This window comes from Sarcophilus harrisii, chromosome 6, assembly GCF_902635505.1.
Source record: "Sarcophilus harrisii chromosome 6, mSarHar1.11, whole genome shotgun sequence".
NCBI classification, from domain to species: domain Eukaryota; kingdom Metazoa; phylum Chordata; class Mammalia; order Dasyuromorphia; family Dasyuridae; genus Sarcophilus; species Sarcophilus harrisii.
The window spans coordinates 242,776,100-242,798,880 of NC_045431.1; the positions used below are offsets into that span (position 1 = coordinate 242,776,100).

The following is a 22,781-nucleotide window of genomic DNA, read 5'->3' on the forward strand; positions in this document are numbered from 1 at the left end:
CCGCGGTACAGCGCGCGCACCGCCCCTCCCTCGGCCCCCTAAAGGAGACACAGAAGCGGGCAGACGGAACTTTATTGAGTAGGAAGCTCGGGCCGGAGGGTCGGGGAGGGAAGACAGGCAGGGAGCTTTTAGGGCAAGAGCGGGAGCGCGGCTTCCCAGGATGCCCCACGCCCCGGAGAATGGGAGCTCTTTGGCTGAACGAAAACCCGGAGGGAGGCGAGAGGAGCGGGAGCCCCGAGGGTCGCCGCCCGCTAGGCCAGCTCCCTCTTGTCCGGGCCGTGGCGGGAGTGGCGAGGCCGCGCGGGTTTCCTGGGCTGCTTGAGGCCGGCTCGGCGGCTGCGGGGGAGCACGCTTCCCCGCTCGCTCTGCGTGTCCGAAGACTCGTCGATGAAGGCGAAGTTCTCTCCCGGGTAGTCGAGGGGCGCTGAAACTGAGCTCGTGGGCGCCGAGGAAGGGGGCTTCGCCTTCTCCAGGCTGGGCGGCCCCGCCCCCGGCTTGGCGGGGGGCGTCGGGGGCGGCCCGGATTTCGGCTTCTCGGGCAGTGGCGGCTCCGGCTCCCGCGCGTCGGGCCCGGCGCGCTGCGTCATCCGCGCCGTCACCGTGCCCGTCCAGCTGGCTGCATGAGCCGTAAGGTCGCCCATCTGCGGAGGCAGAGGCAGAGGGAGGACGGGAGAGGGAGGGGCGGCTCCCGTCGCCTCGGGGGGCTGGCACTAAGCTGCCAGCGCCCTATCCGGGCCGCCTCGCCATTTAGGGATTGAAGAAACGCGATTGGACGCCTCACCTAAAGCGGCCTGGAGTGTCAGGGCGAGATTAGAACCCAGACCTCCTGGCTGTGCGTCATTGCGTACATTTGGCTAAACACCCCGGCTCTGCCCCCAGGCTCTCAGACGGGGTTGCTGTGAGGGAGAAACGTCTGAAAGCGAGCTCCAGCGGCTGGAGGGGGGGGGGGGGGGGGGAGCGTGTGAGCCGCTGCGGTCTCCTCCCACCACATTGGCAAGGTCCTCCACAGCCCGGCTGACACCTAGGAATCCCGGGGGCCCCCCCCCCCGGCGACTGCTCTGCGCACTACGGAGCTTGGGGCGGGGGAGGGAGGGGGCGAGGCCGGAAGTGGAAAGCGCCTCCCCGCCCGCCCCGTCGGGGAGAGGAGCCCCCTACCTCAGCCCGAGTGCGCGCCGACACGACCCGGAGCCAGTTCCCGATCATGGTGAGGATGGAGGCGAAGTAGGCGAGGCCCATCAGAATCCAGAACCAGACCATGGGCTGGTAGGCCGGGAACTGCTCGGGGTCCGTGCCTGGGGGCAGCCGGTGGAGTTGCGGTCGGGGGCGGCCCTCCCCTGCCCCTCGCCCCCAGGGCGCCAAGCTGCTCGAGCTGCCGCGCCCCTGCCCTCCACCGCCGGGCCGCGGCTCCGGGGGCGAACGGCCGGCTCCCCCCCTCCCTGGCTCGGGGCGCTCACCCACCGGCCACGAAGTCCCCGAAGCCCACGGTGGTGAGCGTGACGATGATGAAGTAGAGCGCTTCCAGCGTGCTCCAGCCCTCGATGTAGCGGAACACGAACATGGGCGCCAAGACGAAAAGGAGGCAGCCGACCAGGAGGAAGAGCATGGCCGAGAGTGAGCGGACCAGGGCCGGCTGGACCTTCCACTTCTGGGGGGGGAGGGGGAAGCCGCGGTCAGGCCGGAGCCGGGGCATCTAGGAAGACAGCCCCTAGTGCAGCCTCCCTTTTTCCCGAGGGGGAAACAGGCCCAGGAAGGAAGGAAGGGGCTGACCATCCCTGGGGATCAGAGCATCTTAGAGATGAGGAACTTTTCACTCAAAAGGGGCTGTGGATTCGGCCGATCCGCATTAGGGGCCTCCGGGGGTCCTGGGGGGGGGGTGCGGAAGGGACCGTGTGGGGACTGGACGGGCCCCAAAAGCAGGGACGCTCACCAAGAAGATGGCTTCCACGTGGCCGATGCCCCGGCGCAGGGAAGAGCCCAGCTTGTCACCGACCCCGGCCAACAGCATCCCGAACAGCGGGATCCCCACCAGCGCATAAAAGATGCAGAAAATGCGAGCCTCGTCTGTCAGCAAGACCATGTTCCCATAGCCTGGAGGACATGGAGGATCAGGGCAGGCTCTCGGGTCTGCGTCACCTCCTCAGAGATCGGGGAGGAGGAGACAACCCTGACACTGACCTTTGTCCTTTAACCCCCCCTCAAAGCCTGACTGGCCCCAAGGAGAGGGAGGAATAGGGCGGGAAAGTGGGCAGCAGCCCCCCCCCCCACTCCCGGCAGTGATGCCCACCAGAAGCTGGAGGTGCTCCCGGGACTTCCTCTAATTTCATCCCCATTTTATCTGGTCGCTGAGGTGATGAGCCAGTGCTTGGAAAAAGTTGGGGGCCCTTGGTGCTTGGGAGGAAGCAAGAGCCCCTGAAGAACCTAAGCTCAGGTGCCTTCTGTGAGTGCCCCTCCCTCCTCCCTTCCTGCCTTTCCTCTCATGGCCTGACCCTAGCTCTGCTCATGACTGGTGACCCTGCCCTGCACACCGATGGTGGTGATGATGGTGCCGGCGAAGAAGAAGGCACTGCCCAAGTTCCAGGCTGTGCGAGAGACGTTGGTGAGGTCTCCGGGGTCGGCACCCATGGACAGGTCATTGGCCACCTGCTGCAGAACGGAAAGGAGGGGATCACGGGATCCACAAAGTGCCCCGCCCCCTGTGCCATTCACTGGAGCCCGGCTTACCTGCTCTCCGGGCTTCTCCAAGCCAGGCCCTACCTCTCCTAAGCTTGGGAGCTGGATGAGAGCTTAGAGCTCTCCTGGCCCAGCAGCTTCTCTTTACTGAGGTCTAGACAAGGGAAGGGCTTGGATGGGGGTCTTGGGAGGTGTCGGGTCTTGGAACGCCCGGTGGCTTCTGCCCAGCTGGTCTCCCATAAGGCCACCTTAAAAGCTGCCTCTCCTTCCCTGGCAGCTCCTCCCAGGGCCCCAAGCTTAGCTTCTTCCCCCAAACTTTGCCCCTCTCTGAGCCGTGGCTGGATGGATGGGAGCCCCCGGCCCCTTCCTGTCCGTCTGCTCGGCAGCCACCTCCTGGGAGACCTCCTCGCCCAGAGCTCCCGGCTCAGCTCCTCCGGTTTGTTTTCCAATATATACATGTCCATTACAACAGGAAAATGGGTCACTTCTGTGTCTTTGTGGTCTGTGTAGAGAGCCCGGCTCGGGCCTCTTGGAGAACGGCAGTCCAGAGGAGTTCTGCTCCCAGATCCCCCCCCCCCCAAGCACCCACATCCCTGCACCCGGCTGCTGCCCCCTCCAGGGCTTCCCGGGCCCCCTCTGGTACGTCTTGCCTAGTACTGTCCAAGCCCAGGAGAAGAGGCCAGGCGGGGTGGGTGTTTTTTAAGTCATTTTTTGCCGATGCTGAAGTCAGAATCCTCCTGGGTGGCGGCCCCACCCCCAGCCCTGTCCTTCAAGCAGAGACCTGCTGAGCCTCAGTGGGGTTCCAGCCCAAGGCCCCCCTGGATTGCTGAGTTGGGGGGAGGGAAAGGAGAGGGCGGCTCCTGGGAAGCCAGCGGGACCCACCCGACGTTCTCTCCCCCTCCCCCAGCCTTGGCCCCTGGCCTTCTCCTCCTCGGGATCCCCCGCATCGAGTGGGTGCAGGAGAGGGAAAGTAGCACCTCACGCCAGCTTCCAGCTCTGAGCCGCCTGCCCCCGGCCAAGTTCCTCAGTAGGCTCTGCCGCTCGGGCGCCCCTGGGGTCCCGCCTTGCCCCTCTCCAGAGCTCCCGGCAGGGGGAGGAGCCAGGGGCCGGCTCCCCCTCCATGCCCCCAGCCCACCTCACCTCTATAAAAGCCTGGAGCACGGACAGGTTAACGCAGGGGTGCTCCCGGAGGAAGTTTTCCCGGGTCTTTCCCAGACTGCTTTGAGCCTGCTGTTCCTTCGGCATCTCAAAGGCCCTGAACACCAGGGCCCCGGACACCAGGTAGAGCAGCACCAGGGCCAGGAGGGCCAGGAGGGTGGTGGGTCTCATGGCCCGGCCTGAAGACGGGCGGCCGCGCCCCCGGGAGCTGCGGGTTTGCCCCAAATCTCCCGGTCACGGCGGTGACGAGCATGGACGCTGGGGGGAGGGAGGGGGCGTCAGCTCCATGCACCTGATGCCGGGGCCGTCCCCCGCTTGTCTGCCCTGGCTCCCGGCCCCCGTCTCCCCGCTCCGTCCCCACGCTGCCCCTCCGGAGACCTGGCAGCGCGCGCACCCGCGTCCTGGGTCCCTTCACCCCCGCCCGGGACTAGTCATCGCCTTGGCTCCCTGCTAACCTGGGCCCTCCTGTACCCTCCATCGCCCCCTTCCCTTACCTCCTCTGCCCCTTTCACCAGCCCGTTCTCGGGGCTCTTATTGGGGGCAGGGGGAGACCGAGCAGACTCGGGGGAACCAGACTCCCAGGCGGAGCGTGATGGGGCTGACAACGAGGAGAGAGGCGGGGCGGGGGGGGGGGGGGGATGGCCGGGGAGTCGGGAGCCGGGAGCGGGAGGACCGCGAGACCGAAGGCAGGAAGCGGAGCGGAAAGGGAGGAATGCGGCAGCCGGGGGATGGAGAGCTGCAGAAAAGGCGGCTCGGAGGGAGGAGTCCGCGCCCAGAACTCCGGTCGAGCCCCCGGCCCCCCGGGCTCCCTCCGGCCCCGGCCGCCGCCACACCTGGCCCGGCCCCGCCCTGCTCGGGGCGGGCTGCAGCATCCTCCCGCAGACAGCGGGCGCCCCACTTAGCCCGGGGCGGGGGAGGGGAAAGGGGAGCTTGGGCGCAAGCCGAACGGCGGGGGCCGCGCTCCTCTCCCCAGGGGCGCCGCACCCAAGGCCCCCCCCCCCCGCACCCCCTGCCTCGGCCCGGGGTTTCAGGGAACAGCCGCAGGGCGGGTCCGGGAGGGCGGGGGCGGAGGGAGAGGGGCTCCTGCACAGCCAGAGCCTCGGACCCCGCGGGGGAGGAGGGCGGCCAGGAGGCTCTGCCGGTCCCCGCTGGAGGAAGGCGCCTGGAGGGGGCGGGACGGCTCGCGGCGGCCCCGGGGCCCCACAGACCAGCTGCTCGGGAACCGCAGTGACCGCGGGAACAGCCCCAAGCTCCGGGCCAGTGCGCAGGCGGCCGCGCACGTCCCCCACCCGCCACCTTCGCCAGCTGCCCGCTCGCAGGCTCCCGCGGCCCACGCCGTGCCCACGCACCGCACACACATCTGGTCCCCGCCGTGCCTCCCGCCCCGCCCCACGGCCACACTCACGTTCGCTCGGCCACGCGTGGGCGTCTGGGACCTCAGGACCGTCCCCTAGAGCGGAGGACAGCGTGCGGGCCGGCCCCCTCCCCGGGCTGCCGGCCCCTTTCCCTGCCCCCGCCCACCGCCTGGCTGCCGATGCGTCCCGAGTCCCAACTGTGTGCAGCAGTTGTGGGGGCGTGGGGAGCCGGGGACACCCCGAGAACGCGGACACGCGTGCGAGCGAGTGTGACCGGCCCGGCCCCCTGCCCTGCCCTCCCTCCACCTGCCTTCTTCCCTCCCTCCATCCCCCCCTTTCTCCAGGTCTGCACCCCCTGCCCCCGCCAGGATTCAGCCCTCTGCTCACCTCAGGCTGTTCTATGGCTGTGCCCGGCTCAAGAGTGCCCCAAGCAGGACGGCCCCAAGTCCTGGCGAGAGGGATCAGGGGGTGCCCCGGTGAAATAAACCAGCGGGCGCCAGCCTGGGCCACCCCATCTCTGGGGTCCTTGGGGGCAGACCTAGCCCTGGGGCTGCCATTCTCAGCAGGGGCTGCGCCTAAGTACAGGGTGGGGCAGGGGGGACCAAGGAGGGGAGGACGCTGCACACCGGGAGCAGGCTCTGCCGTCACTGAAGGCTGCCCCCCCCCCCCACCGTCAGCTCCAGTATCTCCCAGGGGGCAAGCCCACCTGTGCCAGGGCCCGTGACAGGTGCCGTGACCTGGCTGTCTGTGGGGCAGATGACATCAGAAGCCGTCTCAAGGCTCCAAGCCCACTGCCATCACTCTGCTTCCCCTGCCAGCATCCCCACGGGGTGCCCTGCTGCCCACCCCAGACCTCAGGCCCTTTGGCCCTGCCCCCGACTCCTTCGGGAAATCCCAGGAGCTCATCCATCAGTTCCCAGAATGGGCAGAGGCCGGTGGTTCTTTGGCCGATCGTTCTTTGGCCCATCAGCCCTCGGTTCATCCATCCTCAGACCCCCACCCCCACCCCAGGAGGCCTCCAAGGTCTAGACAAGCCCTGACTTCAGGGTGTCCTCACCAGAGACAATCCAGTCATCCCCCCAACCACCACAGGGCCCTGTCTCCTTCCTCAGAAGGGAGGAGATTCCAAAGGGAGGCCGCTTTGGTGAAGGCTCCCCCCTCCCCGCCTCCCTGTGGACTCCCGGGCCCTCCGGATTCCATTGATGCCCCCCCACGCCAGGCCCTCGTTCCAAGGTCAGGAGGAGAGGTCGGGGGTCCCAGGAGCGGTGGGGCTGGCTTGCTGCCAGCTTCCAAGCCTTGCCTTGCCGGCTCTAGCCTCTGTGAGTTTAATCCCCTCCCCCCCTTTTTCCGGGGCTAGACCAGCATCGGGACCTGGAAGTCACGTCTGCGAGTCGGGAGGCCACAAGCACAGACCGCGGTTCCAAGGGGCACGGGCACTGTTTATTGAGCAGCAGGCACAAGAGAGGTAACGGGCTCCGTGTGGCGGACAGTGCGCCCCCAGCAGGAGGCAGAAGCTCACTCCGAGAGGAGCAGCTAAGGAGCTGGACCCAGCACTAGAAGCTGCAGACTTGGCAGGGGCAGAGGGCAGAGGGCAGAGGGCAGGGTTGCGCCGCGGGCTGCGGAGGGCAGGAAGGCAAGAAGGGGCCGTCAGGAGGAGGGGCGCCCCGCCCTCGCCCGGGCTGCGGGGAGCTCATGTTTGCGGGGTGGAGTAGAGGCTGTGGTGATGGTGGCCGGCGGGCCCGGCCACCTGGGAGAACAGGAGGGGCGTGCTTCGGCTCTGGCTGCCCACACACCAGCCGGGCTCCCGCCCAATAGCACCGTACCAGCTGCCAGCCCCCAGGCTCCCCGACAGGCTGCAGAGAGAGACAGGGGGACTGAGCACACAGGCCCCGACGAGCAGTGGGCTAGAAAGCAAAGCAAGATGGGACTCGGCGCCCCTCCGGCTGCTGCCCTAGAACGGGGAAGCTGAGATCCTGCTCCTTCATCCCAGGGTAAGGGGCAGTGGGCAGGATAGCAAAGGCTGCCAAAGCAGGAGCGTCTCCGAGGGGGCTGTGAGGCAGGCCCCGAGGTCCCATGGACAGAGCCCCAGAAGCCCCTGCAGTCTCCACGGCACCCCCATACCTGGTGCTCTCTCCCCGGCCGTGCTCCCAGGGTCCTCCTTCATCCTCACAATGTCCAGCCCGGTCAAAGAAGTAGGAGCGAGAAGTGAAGACCTGGCCGTTGATGATGCGGCTGGTGCTCTTCGGGAGGAGGCCAGAGGGCGTTAGCGGCTCCACGCAGTGCTCCCCTTCTGACCCCCCCATCAGACCCCCCGGCCCTCCCAGACCCTGGCGGGGGGCCAAGGGTGGAGCTTACCAGGTCCTGCGGGGGCCGGTGGACCCGAAAGAAGCCAACAAGCAGGGTGGTGGGCAGCAGCTCCCACACAAAGAGGATGAGACCAAAGACCAGGTAGCCCTTGTCCCCGAGATCATTCACCAGGTCAGCCTGCCAGGGGGAGAGAGCAATGGGGGCCATGGCAGACCGAGGAGGAGAGGGGGCCCGGGGACGCCCGCCAAGGGCGAGACTCAGAGACAAGGACCCCCGGCAGCTCACCCACCTGGTCAGAGACGTTGTACCAGTCGTAGTCGAAGGAGTCCAGCCGGCTGTGGGGGGCCAGCGCCAGGGCTGCCAGGTTGTAGCAGGCCCGGCTGGCATAGAGCAGAACCATGGCCCCACCCATGGCCGCGGCCTGACACACGCTGGTCCCCTGCACACACAGACGGGCGTGCTTACGCGGGTCCCAGGCAGCCCCATCCACCCCACGAGCAATCCCACAAGCCCCTGGGCCAAGCCCCTACCTTGGCCTCCAGGTAGATGCTGGTGGAGGGGGCCCGCCGCGCCACCAGGCAGAGGCAGGCAGCCAGGGACAGGGCACAGATCACAAAGAGCGAGTCGCTCACCAGCACGCGCACCAGCAGCAGGGCCCAGGGCTGCGTCCGGCGCCGACGGGACAGCATGGCACACAGCACGTTCACCAGCAGGAAGAGCAGGGAGGCCCCGACGAAGGCCCCCCGCACGGCCAGCCTGCGGCCCACAGGCTCCGGTCAGTCCCTCTCCCCACCGCCCCCCAACCGGGAGGGGCCCCTGCCCTGAACCATTCGTCCTGTTACATCCGACATGTAGGCGCCCCATCCCCCAGCCGAGCCTCAGCCCCAAAGCCGTGGGGCCTGCAGGAGCCGGCAAGGGCCTCAGGTGCCCTCCATGCAGGAGGGGGCACCGGGCGGGCACCGCCACTCTGAGCCGTTGGCTGACCCGAAGGAGCTTCTTGCCCACTTCCTAGTCTCACGCCAGCCCTGTGTCTGTCCTGGGGCGGAAACCAAGGGAATGGCTGTCATGCTGACCCACCCATTCTCGGGGCTCACGGGGGATGGGCCTCCTGCAGGAATACTCACAGGCCCCGGCTCATCTCGGGGTGCTGCTTCGTCTTTGCCTTGAACACCACCTAGGCCAGAGGGAGAGGAAGCGTAAATGGCAGCCCTGGCTGTAGGACCCCGGGGCCACGGCGGTCCCAGGATGGGCCAGAGCAGGGGCCCGTGGCCCTCAGGGGGGGGGGGGCTGCCTGACAATGAGCCCACTCCACGGTCCCTCGGCCCCCTCTCCTGTTACCTGGGCAAAGTAGAGGTTCATGAGGGTGAGGGTGAAAAACTGGAGGCACACGGGACAGCAGTAGAGCAGCCAGAAGGGCAGGGGGCCCAGGCGGTTGGCTCGGGCCGTGTCTCGGAAGTAGAAGGAGAAGAGGGTGGTACGCAGGGCGGCCCAGAGCAGGCACAGCGCCAGGAAGACCGTCTGGTAGCTGAGCCGCTTGTGCCCGTAGAGCAGCACCAGCCAGAGCTGGGCATAGACCGAGAGGAAGAGCAGGCCGTACAGCATGGTGTAGGCGGCGGTCAGCCCCAGCGTCACGGCGGGGGGCAGCGCGGGCACCAGCCCCGCAGCGGGCACCAGCCCCGACAGGTTGCCCTCCATGCCGGGTGGGGAGGCCTGGGAGGGCGAGATCAATGAGACAGAAGAGACCAAGCTTCAGAAAGCAGGCGCAGGACCCGCTCATCGAAGGGGGGCAGGGTTCAGGCTGGCTCCCTCCCCCCCACACCAACCTCTCCTCCCTTACAAAAGGGAAGCAGCAGGGGGCGCCCTGAGGGGCGGGGCCTCCCACCCCGAGGCACGCGAGGAGCGGTCTCCCTCCCTCCTGTCTGCCCAGCCAGACTCAGGCCTCCTCACCTCCCTTCCCAAGTATCAGGGTCTCTGTCTCTCCTGGGTCTGGGGTCTCGCCCCGTGGGTTGGGCCCCCCCCCCCAGTTATAGGGCTGGGGAGCGAGTCTGTCTATTGCAGGGGAAGGGGGCAGGGCATCTGCACTGACTCTCAGGGGGTTCCTCCAGATGCTTTGGGGTCTCCAGAAGTTACGCTGCCAGGTGGGGTCTCTGGGGTTAGTCTAAGGGCCTGTCTACTGCAGGGGGAGGGGAGGGGTGTCTGCACTCACTGCAAGAGGTGTCTTCCGGACTTGGGGGGGCCTGGGGGTGATCCCGCTCTAGATGCCAGTCTCGGGTCTAAGGGCCTGTCTATTGCAGGGGGAGGGGCAGCTGTCTGCACTGACTCCCAGGGGCCTCCTCCAGTTCTGGGGGCCCTGAGCTAAGATGCCAGTCTAGGGCCTAGGGCCCTGGCTGTTGCAGGGGGAGGGGCAGCTGTCTGCACTGACTCCCAGGGGCCTCCTCCAGATTCCTTGGGGTCTCCCGAGGCTGAGATGCTAGTCTGAACCTCTAGGGGTCTCTCTCTCTGGGAACTCTGGGGTCGCCTAGCGGGTGAGACGGCTCCCCCCGTCCCAGGCCCCCCGAAGATTAGCAGGCCTGGGGTCTCCACGCCGCGGGATGCAGTGTGGGGGGCTTCCGGGGCCGCAGGGGCCGGGGGTCTCTGTCCCGCTCGCGGCGGGCTCTCCCCGGAGGGGGTGCCCGGGCTCTGTCCGGCCGGGTCCAGGGTCTCTGCCCTGGCTCCGGGATGAATGTCGCGGCCTCCCTCGGGCGCCCTGTCACGTCACGACGCGTCCGGTCCCGCGCGGCCCAGGCCCCCGGGCTCCGGCCGGGCCGAAGCCCGCCGCGATCCGCTGTGCTCCGGGGGAGCCGGCGCCGCCGCCGGGACCGGGATCGGGCTCCCCGGCTCCCCGGCTCCCGGCTCCCCGGCTCCGCCTCCGCCGCTTCCTCGGCCGCCTCCGCCTCCTCCTCCTCCGCCTCTGGAGACCGCCGCGCATGCGCCGCGCCCGGCCCTACGCAAAGTGCGCAGCGCCCCGCCCGAGCCCCGGGCAGGGAGGAGGACACGGGGGGCGCGCGCGCGCCGCCGCTGGCGTAGCCGCGTCCGGGAATGGCCTCGCGCCGCGCCGCGGGCGGGCGGGCGCTCAGGGGAGGAGGGGCCGTCGCCATGGAGACGAGGTGGCGGCTACCCTCCCGGCCTCGGAACCCCGCTCCTTTTCAGCCAATCCTCGCCCGTAACCTCGGCCCCGCCAAAGCCCGGGCCGGGCCGGGCCCCTCAGCGGCTCCCGGGGGCCTGGACTGGTTTCGTCTACTTCAGAGCCAGAATAACGGACTTCCGCCCCAAACCAAGATGGCCGCCGGGCCCGGCGTCCTCGGAGTTAACCCTTTGTTTTGCGGGAGTTCCGTCTGGGCCGATGCATCCCGGGAGGAGCCCGGAGCGCTTTTGAATGGGACTAATAATAATCTTAACGGATACCTTGCCATTCATGAGAGGCGCGCTCAGTTACAAGTGTGGCCGCACTCTGGGCTCGCTTCCCCGTCTGGGCTCCAGGTGGCGCTGAGGAGCAGTTCTAGGGGTAACCGCGAGCCCCCACCCGGGGCTCCCCTCTCACAGCAGCCGGCAATGGAAGGTTTGCAAAGAGCTTTACAGACATCCCCTTTCATCCTCCCTCCTCCGGCGAAGACGCTCAAATGAAAAGCTACAGCAAACACGGAATCGGGACCAAGCATCCCCCCGGACACCTGGGGCACCCCCCGAGGGGGCGGCACCCCCCGAAGCCGGTGCGGGACGAGGGCCTGGGCCGGCCAGGGTGACTCGGCACCAAGGGGAAGGGTCTCGGCGCCCTTCCTCTGGGGGATCCCCAGGAAGAGCAGCCGTGCAGGAGATGGACAAGCTCTTCCTCTGCTCCCCGGAAGCCGCAGTGCCTTGGCTGGCCCAGATTACCCCTTCCACTGGGCCTTCGTCCCCTCCACAGGCATCTGGCTGTGAAGTGCATAGTCCTGTGTCTGGTGCCAAGAAGACCCGAGTTCAAATCCAGCCTCAGAAATTTACTAGCTATGTGACCCTGAGCAGGTCACTTAACCTCAGTTTCCTCTTCTGTAAAATGAGGATGAAAATAGCACCTGCCTCCAAAGGTGGTGGTAAAGACAAATAAAGTCAGATATGTAGAGCCTGGCACATAATAAGTGCATAATAAATGCTTATTCTGGTGGCCCAGTCTGGAATCAGAAAGACCCGACTTCAAATTTGTCCTCAGATACTCACCAGCTGTGTGACTCTGGACAAATCACTTAATCCTGATTCTCATACACACACACACACATTAGATACTTATTCCCTTTCCTTTCGCTGGCACTGCACTTTTTGAGCTGGAGGCCCGCTGTGTGCTTTCAGCTAGGGCAAGGGCCTTAGTTTAGGGCTTCTTTGACTGCTTGGGCGCCTTAATTCAGAGGCTGGCCAAGTCCAGGAGGGGAAGAGCTCTGGCCCTTGCTTCCTGATTCAAAGCCCACCCTCAGAAAGGGCCTCCACCTTGCCTTCCACTTATCCAGATGCCCAGCCTTGGTTTCCTCAGAGAATTCTGGACTAGGTGTATAGCCTTTCTCTCCTGCCCAACTCTTCCCAGCCTAGGAAACTTCCAACATGCTCCCACCTCAAAGGCCCTCACTTCCTGGCTTCTCAACTCATTCAATTTCTCTGACCCAAGCCTCCATCACACCCCAGCAGTCTAGAGAAGAGATGGATGGCCATACCCTTGACCTTACCATCACCCGCCACTCTTTTACTTCCGCTTCACAAATTCCCAGATTCTTTGATCCCATTGTTCCATCTTTCCCCTCATGGACTCATGATATCATGGCAGGCACAGGATCTTCCTGTGTTTATCTCAACCACAAAGGCTTCTCCGCTAGCCTCCGAGTCCTGTGGAAGACCACACCTGGCCAAGCCCCGAAGCCCGGACTGCTGCTCCCCCTTCTGCTTTGGTAGTGGGTGCTGGAGGAAATCACAACAGGCGATATCTTATCTTAACTGAACTCTCCCTGCCAGGAAGCTAACCTTTGATCCTCCCCACCCTCCCCAGAAGCTGCTCCTTCTCTCTCCTTTTCTTCTCTTCAGTCCCTCCCAGTCGCCCGGAGCTTTCCGGCTGCCTGCGAACAAGCCCGTGCCTCCGGCCTCCTAAAAACACCTCACTTGATCCCCACCATAGAGTCCTTTCCAGTCTTTGACATTACCTCCATAGGATCTAGGAGCCAGCTTCTTAAACCTCGACCCATAATTGAACGTGGGAGTCGGGAAATTATGATTAGTCGTGAATGACTTGTAAAAGTTTTTCCAGAGTGAGAAGAGTTTAGGGAGTCCTGCTCTGGAATCTACCTCCACTGGCCTCCTGACTTCCTCTAACAAGCCAATTCCCCTCCAGACTCGAGGCCCTTGCACTGATCTGAGCTTGGAACACCCTCGCTCCTTACTTCTGCATTTCTTCAAGACTCTTTTTTTCCCCTGAGGCGATTGGGGTTAAGTGACTTGCCCAGGGTCACACAGCCAGGCAGTGTTAAGTGTCTGAGGTCACATGGAAACTCCTGACTTCAGGGCTGGCCAATATTTCCACTCGCCCCTTTACTCCTCAAGACCTTTTTCCCACCTTGAAGGGGCCTTCCAGGTCCCCGCCCCTATTCCTGGAACTCCCTTTGCACTGTGTAATTGAGTGGGGTGGTTTTACTTTGAGGGGTTTTAGTTTGCAGTGGGGTGTGTGGTGCATGTGGTGCGTGTGTGTATGTGGCACGTGTGTGGCGTGTGGCAGTGTGTGTGGGGACGTGGTGTGGGTCCTTCCAAAAGGAGGGGCTTTATTTTTGCCCACCAAGTGCAAGTAAATGCTAGGAGTGGGTTGACGTTGCTGTTAGAAGGGGACGAGCGGGAGGGAGGGAGACAGCTCGAACGGCTTGGGGTGAAGTGGGATGCACGCCAGATGATTGTCGCCCGCCTGCCGGCCCTCAGACCCACCTTCCTGCGGGGACCCTCCCAGGCCTCTGCAGCTGCTGGAGCCTCATCCCCGCCGGACACTTCTTAGAAGCGCCGGGGACTTCCCATCCCCCTGTGAGAGTGTGAGGCAGGCAGTGTCACCCCCTTTTGTTGAGCCCCCAGATTCCACAACGGCGTCTCGCGCTCAGCAGGCGAGGATTGGGGGTCGTTGATGCCCGGGCCCTACGGGGGCGATTGCAAAAAGGGGCGCCCGCCGAGCCCAGGAGCGGGGCCTCCCTTCGTTCCCGGGCCCGGGGCGAGGGAGGGGCGATTTCCGCTGCGGGGTGTCGGCCTTCCGCCGCCTTCGTGGCCTCACTTGGGCTTCCCTTGGGGATGTGGGAGTTTTGCCATCCTTGGCGGCATCTTTGAGGAGGGAAACTGAGGCCTGAGACAGCGGGGAGCCCGACCCGAGGCCTCCCTCCCCGAGAGGCCGACGCTGCCGGGTCTTTGAGGAAGGTGGCCGCTGGACAGGGTTATGGGTCATGGAGTCCTTTGGGCTGAACGAGGAGGGGGGGAGGTGGGGGAGCGACCCCCAACGCCTGGGTTTCTGAGGGGGGCGGGGGTTCCAGGGCCTGTTTCCATTAGTGATGGGCGCCCCTCACCCCCGGCCTCGAGCCGGGGCTTACTGAGGCCCGGAAGGTTAATTGCCTCAGGGGCTTCCCTCAGCGAGGAAAAACAGCCGTGGGAAGAGGAAATGGCCAGGAGGCCCCAGCCGGGGGGGCTGCGGGATGGGGGGCTGGGTGGGGGGGGGAGGGGGGTATTAAATGAACCGAGGCCCCCGGCGCTGGAAATCGAAGCCCCACTGGTTGCCTCTCCCCCCAGCCCTCCATGCTGGAAGGAAGCAAGCTCGGGCCCAGAGGAAGGAAGGAAGAATCCAAAATATCCAGAGTACCAGAGGGGCCCGGGGGGGGGGGGGGGGGGGGGGGAGGAGCCCGGTGGCCCGCCCTGCCCCGGGCCTGGGGCTGGGGGGCGGGGGAGGAGCCAGGGACAGGGGTGGGGGAGGGGAGGCCCTCCCCACTCTTTCTTCCCACCCTCCTGGCCCTGAATCGCGGAGCTGATTCCAGTCGAAGTTTCTCTCACCCAGGCAACGGGGGCTGGGCTCCCACGAAAACGGGAGGGAGGGAAAGAGGAGGGGAGAGAGAGAGTGAGAGAGCCGGGGAGCGAGGGCCAGAGAAGTCCGGGGCTGCCCATCCGGGTAAGCCTCCTTCCCCCTCGGCCACGGCCAAGGGCGAGCCCGACCCCCGGGACTGGGAGGGGGGAGGGGGGCCGGAGGGAGGGAGGGAAGCCCGCGGGGAAGGAAATGGAGAGCGCTGCAGGCGCAGCCGGCCCGATCCCGCCGCCCAGCCTCAGTTTCTCCCTCCGTTTAATGGGGAAGTTAGGCTTGGCCCCTCCCCCTCCCGGGGCCGCTGGGGGGGCCGGGCTGTTCCGGGGTGGAAGCCCCCTCTGCCGGCGTAGATTGCAGCCCAGCCCTTCCCCGGATCCCGGGGCGCCCCCTGGACCACGCTCGGGGCGCTGGACTCGAGTTACCTGGCCCCGAGGTGGTGGGGAGAGGCCGCAGCTCCTCCCGGGCTGCAGGAAGGTGAGTTCTTAGGGGCCCAGCCCTCTGAGGGAGTGGGAGCCCCTACCCTTGACCTGAAGTCTTGGAGCGGGCCAGACCTTTCCATGTGACCTTGGTACCCCAGGAAGAGAGAGTCCTGGCTCTCCGGGCCGGGCCCCGGGTTCAAATCCTGCCCACGTGCTGTCAGTCAGGCATGGTGGGGGCAGCAGCCCCGCTTTCACTAGCTGCGTTTTCCTGCTGGTTTACATCACGCCTTCCCCTTAGATCATAAGCTTCTTGAGGGCCAGGGCTGCCTCCAGCCTTCCTTTATATCTGGAGCTCTTAGCACCGGCACACAGTAGGCAATTAATAATTGCTTGTTGCCTCCACCAGGGAGTGGGAGCCAGGAAGTAGTAGGGTGAACTGGAGTGGCAAGGGTGTTATGGGGTTAACAAGCTTTTATTAAGCACCTACTGGGTACCAGGGCAGCTACATGGAATAGTAGATGAGGGCGGGCCTGTCATCTGCTAAGTTAAAATGCAGCCTCAGACATTCTAGCTGTGTGACTCTGGGGAGCAAGTCACTTTCCCCGGCTTGCCTCAATTTGCTCATCTGTGAAATGAGCTGGAGGGGGAAATGGCAGTATTTCTGCCAGGAAAACTCCAGATGGGGCACGAACAGCCAAGCAACCCATCAAGGATGTCAGACGGACACTCCCTAACAGGTGTGGCCTTCCCTGACCGGTCAGACATTTATTAGACACCTGCTGAGTGCCAGGCCTCCATCCGGGAACACACAGAGAGAGCCTCAGGGAGCCCCAGGAGTGCCAGGTGATGGGCTATTGACTAGGTCAGTGGGAGAAAGCACTGGCCGCAGGGAGGGCTGGGAAGGGCAGAAGTGGGTTGGCTGACACTTCCAGGGCCCAGCGGATTATGGTTCCTAGAGAGGGAAGGGAGGGAGGTGATGGCCAGAACCGGGGCATGGCGGGTCCTGCCGGGTGGGGACAAGGCCCCGATGGCTCACTCGGAGGGTTCTGGGGGCCCCGGGGGGGTTCTCACGCTCCCTTGTGCGTGCCTTCTCTGGAACACCTCTAGAGTAGGAACGCTTCACTCCTGACCCTGTGCCCCAGGGCGTGGGGCGCCCGCTGCGGGACTGATGGCTGATGCTTGTCCTGTTTCCCTGCCCTTAGAGATGATCGCGGGCATCCTTCTCTCTTTGGGATTTGGGCTATGCTTGGGCTCAGTTTGACAGGCAGGGCACTGGGTGCATAAAACTGAAAAACTGCCCCCCTCCCCTTCAGCTCCAAACACATTGGGGGGGGGGCACAATCCTCCCTCTTATAAATGGAAAACGGAGGCCTCTAGAGGACTTGGGGTCAGGCAGCAGTACGTTGGGAGCCCAGGTGCTCCCTCTGCCCTTGGACCTCACCTCCTTGGGGCTCAGTTTCCTTTTCTGTAAAAGGTTATTTAGCCCTAGAGGTCCCTGGCTGGTGACACTGAGACCCCCCCCCCCCCCCCCCCCACTGTGCTTGGAGCTGGAGGCGGAGGGCCGGCCATCTTTAGCAATGTCTTAGAGGGCACCGGTCTGCCCAGAGTCACTCGGCTAGTGAGGGTCGGGCGGGATGTGAAGGCTCGCCAGGCTTGGACCGTGTCTTGTTACCTTCTAATACGCTTATATTAGGTTAGAAACAGCCGAGCAGGTGCGAAGGGACAGAGGAACCCAGCTGGTCCTCCTCAGAATTCCCTCTGCTGCCTCCCCCTGGCACCCGGTGGCCTTTCCTGCCTTCCGCTGGCACCTGGAGATCTCTTCCTGGCCTCCCCCTGGCATTCAGTGGCCTTTTCCACCTGCTCCCTGGCACTTGGCAACCTCTTGTGCCTCCCCCTGGCACCCAGTGGCCTCTCCTGCCTCCACCTGGCACCTAGCGGCCTCTTCCATCTCCCACCTCGTCCAGGACTCTGGCTTCCCCCCCCCCCCCAGCCACCCACCTCCTCTCTCCTCCCCAGGCCGAAGGATGCCTCCCACCCTGTGAGCATGTTCCAGATATCCGAGTTTGAGCCCAGTGAGCCCGGAGAAGACCCTTCTGCCTCCACTGCCCCCAGCCTCGCCCCGCTCAGGCCAGGACCCCGAGCAGCACCTGGAGCCCACCACCATGAGGGTAGGTGCACCCTCCCCCTCCCCCCGCCTCTCTGTGGTGTCACTGCCATCCCAGAGGGCTCCAAATGCCCCGTCTCTAGGCCGGTCCAGGTTGTCCAGCTCCTGAGGAGCAGAGAGCTTTAAAACCGCACTAAGACTTCGGGGCTGCCCTGGGGAAGTAGGGGCTATTTTCATCTCCATTTTACAGATGGGAAAACTGAGCTTTAGTGTCACCCAGCTAGTCAGCAGGAGCGGGGGTCACTGTTATCTGAGGACCTGGGCCTGGCTTAGCCACTTGTGCCCAGCACACCTTCCCTGGCTTATATCTCAAACCCAGTCCCCTGCTCTCGAGCCACCAGGGAGGGGGCTCGGAAAAGCCCAGCGTACGCTGCCCTCGGAGGCGCTGGGCCAGGCCCACACCTCCCAGTGCAGTCCCGGCACCCGTGTTTCAGGCCCGGCCTTTTCTTGAGTCACCTGTCCTAGCTCTGGTCAGCCCCAAACCCAGGGGCGGCCCCAGGAGGAAGGCAGCTGCCAGCTCCCCGCTCTCCACGCCCAACCTGTTGTTCACTCTGCAAACTTTGGGCCTGGACAGCCTGGGACTTGCATTCCGATTGGGTGAAGTCACAGAAGGGAGCGCGGGGGTCTGGGGGCCGGAGGATGCTGGGAAACAGCGAGAGGCGCCTTCCCCCTCCCCAGCACTCTGCTTGCTGAGCGAATGAAGATTAACCTCCTTTATCCTTATGTCATTTATACAGTTCCTCAAAGTCCCTGGGGCCTTGTCTCCCAAAGGCCCTTGCTCCCTACGGCAGGTGTGTCCCAGGGCCCCGAGGGAGTGTCCCAGGGACTTCAGGTCCCCTCGCTGGCTTGGCCGACCGGCACCTAGCACAGTGCTTGCAGGGGCTCGCCCTCCCGGTGGCCGTCAGCCCAACGGAGCTCTTCCGCCCGGGCCCTTAGTTCCTTGGACTGTCCCCACACCCTATGGGCTCCCCTAGGACTGGAAGAGCAGGTGTAAAGCAGGGGAGAGGGGAGAAGAAGAGCTGGGCAGCTATCAGAATGGTTATGTCCCTTCACAGCTCCACCAACAATGTACCAGTGCACTCCTTCCCACGTTGTCTATTCCCGCTTGACAATTTTATCTTCTTTCAAGCTAAGCTTTTGATAAAGTTTGATAAAGAGGAGGAGGGGGAGGAACAGGAAGGGGGGGGCCATTGGGACATCTTCTCGGAGTCCGACCTGAGAGCACCCGATGCTTCTTTCTTTTGGCCCAAGAGCCCCCTGCCTTGGCAGGACACGGGCTGAGAGGGGCTCAGAGCCCCTCAAGCAGCAGAACTCTGGATCTCCAAGCTGCCTTGCAGGGGCAGGTACTCTCCTCCTCAGGCCGGGGTCACGTGGTGTCAGAGGTGAATTGGAACTCAGGTCTTTAGGAGAGCGGCACTCTTCCCCCTCCCCCTTCATCTGGGCCTTCCCTCCCCTGACTGAGGTCTGGAGCTGGGCAGATCCCCCGTCTTGAGGTTTTCAGGCACACCACAGGCTTGTAGCTGAGAGCAGGAGGACGGGAGATAATGGTTTCTGTTGAGCACCCCACCCATGAGCCTCCCTTCTTTCAAACCAAAGTCCAGCTTGTCCGGGAACGCTCTGCTGGGCCTAGGCCTCTAGCTTTTTGAGGAGGGGGTGATCCCACGGCGGGATGACCATCATCCTTGCAGCAGGAGCCCCGCATTTAAGTCAGGCGAGGCAACATGACACAGAGAATGGAGGACTGGCCGGTCTTGAGATCTGGGAGACCTGGCTTCAAATCCTGCCTTGGACACGGCCCAGCTGTAACCCTAGGCAAGTCCCAGGTCTGAGAGTCTGCCTCAGTTTTCTCCTTTGTAAAATGGGAGTGATAATAGCAGTCAGCTCTGAAGGGCTTTGTGAGGAGCAGATGGGTCTGAGAGCCCTTCCCGCTCTAGGTCTGTGGTCCTATAAAGGACACAGCAAAATATATTTATCATATATTTAATAATATGGTGAAGTATATAAGATATTTATATCTTTTGTTTTGTCACCTACATCCAGAGAACTGGCCTTTAAAATGTTTTATTATTTTATTAAATATGTTATATCTTATTTATTATTACAATTTTTGAGAGGAAGAGGACAAAAAATCAGCAGAACCAAGCAGTGCATCAAAAAATGTTTAACACGTACACCATTCCATACCCCTAGACCCCCACCTCTGCCTCTTCTGTCTTCTCCTCTCTCTTCCTTGGGGCCAGCCTTGCCCGTATCATTGGATTATTTTGTGATTGTTGTTCATTTATATCGTTGTAATCGTTTTGTATATCGTTCTCCTGACTGATCACTTGCCATCAGACCGTGGTCTCTGTATTTCTTATGTGTATCAGTAGTTAATGTAGAGTGATATTCCATGACATTCATGTGCTTCCATTTGTGAGCCCTCTTCTCAGTGGGTAAGTATTGCTGGAAATAGTTGGGTATATAGAGGGCCTTTCTTTTTGTCTGTGACATCTTTGGGGTATAAGGTGAACAGTGGAATAGTTCTGGGTCAAAGGGTATAGACAGTTTAGTCACTTGATTTGCATCATTCTTTATTGCTTTTCAGAATGGTTGTATCACTTCACAGCTTCACCAACAATGCACCGGTGCACTTTCTTCCGACATTGTCTATTCCCGTTGTCAGTTTTGCCAGTTTTCAAGCAAAGCCTTTTTTTGAGAAAGTGTCGATGCTCTTCTTGCAGAAGAGAAAAGATCTGAATGTTCAGGATGATGTAATTAGATGGCGTTAGAACTGGTTGGATTGCCATAATGATAGCGTTGTTGCCAATCATCCAATGGCACTGCACCCATTGGTGCCCCATTAAAATACCCCTGAGCGTCCGTGAGTGGCCCTGGGCCGGCTAACGGTTTTGTACAATGATTTAGGGCGATGATTCCCAACCTTTTTGGTCTCAGGAGATCTTTACACTCTTAAAAATGACTGAGACCCCCAAAAAGCTTTGGTTTATATGGGTCTTAGCAATAGTCACCATCTTAGAATTTAAGATATCTTAGTATTATGAAAATAGTTTTGACCCTGGCATCCTCTGAAAGGTTCCTGGGGACCCCCCTGAGGGGTGATGAAATTCAATAGGATTAAATGCAAAGTCATCCTTTGGCACCCCCGAAAAGCTGGAATAAGTACAGGATGGGGTAAGGCATCGTTAGCTAGAATATTGTCAGGGGCGGGTGTCGAGGTTGAGAAGGGGGGAGCCCAGAAGTCCCAGACCCATGTCTCAAAAGAGCTCAAAGCCTCTGCTAGTCAAGGGGTGCGGTATTAAAAGCAATGAGATGCCATTTCTGAGGGACAAGGGTTCGAATCCAGCAAAGAGACAGAAGCAAGGAGACACCTGCACAGCTTTCCATCATAGATGTTCATTCTGTGGCCGAGGGTAGGCTGGGAAGTGAGCACCACAGGAATTAAGGGTGGTCTTCAGATAGACTGGCCAGAAGCCCCCGGACTCGTTAGAACAGAAGCCGCGAGGTCAGGGGACCCCAAATCACATGACATCACAGGCGTGTGAGCGGACTCCCAAGGGCAAGATGAGTTGGGGGCCTGAGCCCCTCAGATTTGCACTGGAAGGTTTTTTGTGCACGTGGTAGGGAGAGGTCTCTGAGGAAATCGGTCCGGGAGTTAATGGCAAGGTGCAGATGAGGCTAAGGACCTCGGGATAGAGGCAGTTTGTCCTTGGAGGTGACGGGCAAAGAAGGGGCTGGAGCTCGCAGAGGTCGGTGGTCTAGACTACGAGCCAGACGGGAGGACACGAGGCTGCCTTTTCCCTCTTTTTGTATCCTCGGCCCTTACCACCATGTACCAGGCACACAGTAGGTGCCTAATAAGTGCAGATTAGGAAAAGGCAGTTTCGAGGGTAGGTGAGGGGAAGCGAAGGAGAGGCGGGACAGGCCGCAGGCCAGAAGGCAGCGCCTCCGTGGGATGGATGTGCTCAGGGTGTGAGGAGGACAGTTTACAGCGGATGCCTGGAGTCAGCTCCTGAAATGCTTGAACACAAGCCTGGGGCACGGGAGGTCACTGGGGGGGAGCACGAAGGCTGGGGGGAGGGGGAGGAAGGAATGGCTCTCCTGGGCTTCCTCCGCAGGCGCCGGCGCGGGGAGGCCTCGCCTGATCTCCTACCCCCCGCTAAGGGAGGGCTCCCGGGAGGCGAGCCCCGAAGCGGAGGCCGAGGCAGAGCAGTCCGAGGGGGAGGAAGAGCGCGGCCTCTTCCGGGGCCGCTCCAGCTCAGCGCCCCCTATCCTCTGGGCGGCGCGGCATTATGGCAGCGAGCTGCGCAGGATGAGCGACGAGTTCCACTGCACCTTCAAGGTACCCGTAGGGGGCGCCCCGGTGGCCGCAGAGCATGCTGGTCGTTGTAGTCGCGAGTTTCCGAAAGGCCGCGCTGGGATAGTGGGAGGGGAAAACTAGCGGATGGAAGCGAGGGGAAAGGGGAGTGCCGGAAGTCGGGTGGGAGGCGGGACGAACGCTCGAGATAGCCAATCGCTTTTAAGTCTTGGCTCTTGTTTTCTCTCCCGTCCCCTGCAGGGACTTCCCCGCCCGAAGAGCGCAGGCACTGCGAGCCAGATGCGTCGGAGCCATGGCTGGACCCGCACCTTCCAGTCTTGGTTCGGGCGGAATTTGGGGAAAGGGAGCGTCGGTCCTTCCCACTGACCCCCACCCCTTCCCCCTCTTAACACGCACCCCATCCCTGAAGTAGTGTGGCGGCCATGTTGGGTAAGGGCGGAAGTGCTCCGCCCCCACTTACCGGGGCCGAGAGCAGGCGTAAAAGTTCAGAGAGTCAGAGAGCCCGTGGCCTGACTGGGATCTTGCCGGCGCCGGGCGAATGCTTTGGGGAGCCAGGACGCCGGCATCGCGACAGTGGGCAGGCTTCTGCCCACAGACAACATGGTCGCCGGAAGAGGCTGCAACTAGACTTCCAGATCCTCCCCCTAACAATCGGCTCGGGGGCGGGGCTTCGTTGCGCCTGCGCCGTGGTCAGAACCGAGATTAACCACTTTCCCCTGGGGAGCTGCTCTTGTAGCAGACTCTAGGATTTCTCTACGTGAAAGTGGCAATAAAAGCCGAGTCATTTGTTGTTGTGTCTCCTGCTTCTCCTCCCGCGTCTGAGGCTGGGCCGACACCGGATCGTGTTCCTGGTGCTCCGATCCTCACTCTGCAGCTCGGGAACCTGCCGTGGCTCCCCATTGCCTCTGCAATAAAATGCCGATTTCCTGGCCTGACATAGCCCTCAGCTTCAGGCCCTATTGGTTTCGGCCGGACTGTCGGGTCCTCTTTTGTCGGTTTGGGGGGGCTACTCTGCCGAGAAGCCTTCTGTGATTGCTCCTTCCCTCCCCCCACCCTGCAAGCAGAGAGCAGAGAAGGGGCCTTCGGGGACTTGGCCTGCTCAGTCCCTTGTATTTGCTTATATAAGCCCCGTGGAGGAGGAAGCCTGGGGGGGAGGGGAGTCTGCTTCCCCCGCAGAGAATGAAACATCCTTTCCCAGAAAGACTCTACCCCTAAGGACGAGGTGACCCTAGAGCTGGAGGGGACCTCGGGGCCTCTAACTTCCAGCCTTATCATCTCAGGAACAAACTGACTCTAGCCG

General features: G+C 62.8%; 3 protein-coding genes across 11 annotated transcripts; 1 reads left to right on the forward strand and 2 right to left on the reverse strand.

Annotated features, from left to right (window-relative positions):
• Positions 1–231: 231 nt before the first annotated feature.
• KCNK4 (potassium two pore domain channel subfamily K member 4) lies at positions 232–4,457 on the reverse strand. 2 transcript variants are annotated; one of them, XM_031942645.1, is made up of 7 exons: positions 4,323–4,457; positions 3,811–4,086; positions 2,526–2,643; positions 1,928–2,088; positions 1,459–1,645; positions 1,156–1,292; positions 232–641 (listed from the first exon to the last, which is right to left on the reverse strand). In XM_031942645.1, exons 2-7 carry the CDS (start codon positions 3,997–3,999, stop codon positions 252–254), a joined length of 1,182 nt encoding a protein of 393 aa, XP_031798505.1. In that variant the 5' UTR covers positions 4,000–4,086; positions 4,323–4,457; the 3' UTR covers positions 232–251. The 2 variants fall into 2 exon arrangements, with proteins under 2 accessions (XP_031798505.1, XP_031798506.1); XM_031942646.1 differs by lacking the exon at positions 4,323–4,457 and having other exon boundaries at positions 3,811–4,314.
• A 2,144-nt stretch (positions 4,458–6,601) lies between these two features.
• On the reverse strand, positions 6,602–15,021 carry GPR137 (G protein-coupled receptor 137). 5 transcript variants are annotated; one of them, XM_031942643.1, is made up of 8 exons: positions 15,003–15,021; positions 8,829–9,200; positions 8,615–8,664; positions 8,021–8,246; positions 7,780–7,929; positions 7,539–7,667; positions 7,305–7,423; positions 6,602–7,036 (listed from the first exon to the last, which is right to left on the reverse strand). In XM_031942643.1, the coding sequence occupies exons 2-8, from the start codon at positions 9,183–9,185 to the stop codon at positions 6,874–6,876; spliced, it is 1,194 nt and encodes a 397-aa protein (XP_031798503.1). In that variant the 5' UTR covers positions 9,186–9,200; positions 15,003–15,021; the 3' UTR covers positions 6,602–6,873. The 5 variants fall into 5 exon arrangements, with proteins under 5 accessions (XP_031798503.1, XP_031798502.1, XP_031798501.1 ...); XM_031942642.1 differs by lacking the exon at positions 15,003–15,021 and adding an exon at positions 13,458–13,632; XM_031942641.1 differs by lacking the exon at positions 15,003–15,021 and adding an exon at positions 9,697–10,383.
• On the forward strand, positions 14,296–22,271 carry BAD (BCL2 associated agonist of cell death). Of its 4 annotated transcripts, none has more exons than XM_031942647.1 (6): positions 14,296–14,363; positions 14,560–14,670; positions 15,737–15,861; positions 17,016–17,167; positions 21,282–21,505; positions 21,722–22,271. In XM_031942647.1, exons 1-6 carry the CDS (start codon positions 14,304–14,306, stop codon positions 21,845–21,847), a joined length of 798 nt encoding a protein of 265 aa, XP_031798507.1. In that variant the 5' UTR covers positions 14,296–14,303; the 3' UTR covers positions 21,848–22,271. The 4 variants fall into 4 exon arrangements, with proteins under 4 accessions (XP_031798507.1, XP_031798509.1, XP_031798510.1 ...); XM_031942649.1 differs by having other exon boundaries at positions 15,772–15,842; XM_031942650.1 differs by lacking the exon at positions 14,560–14,670.
• Positions 22,272–22,781: the final 510 nt, after the last annotated feature.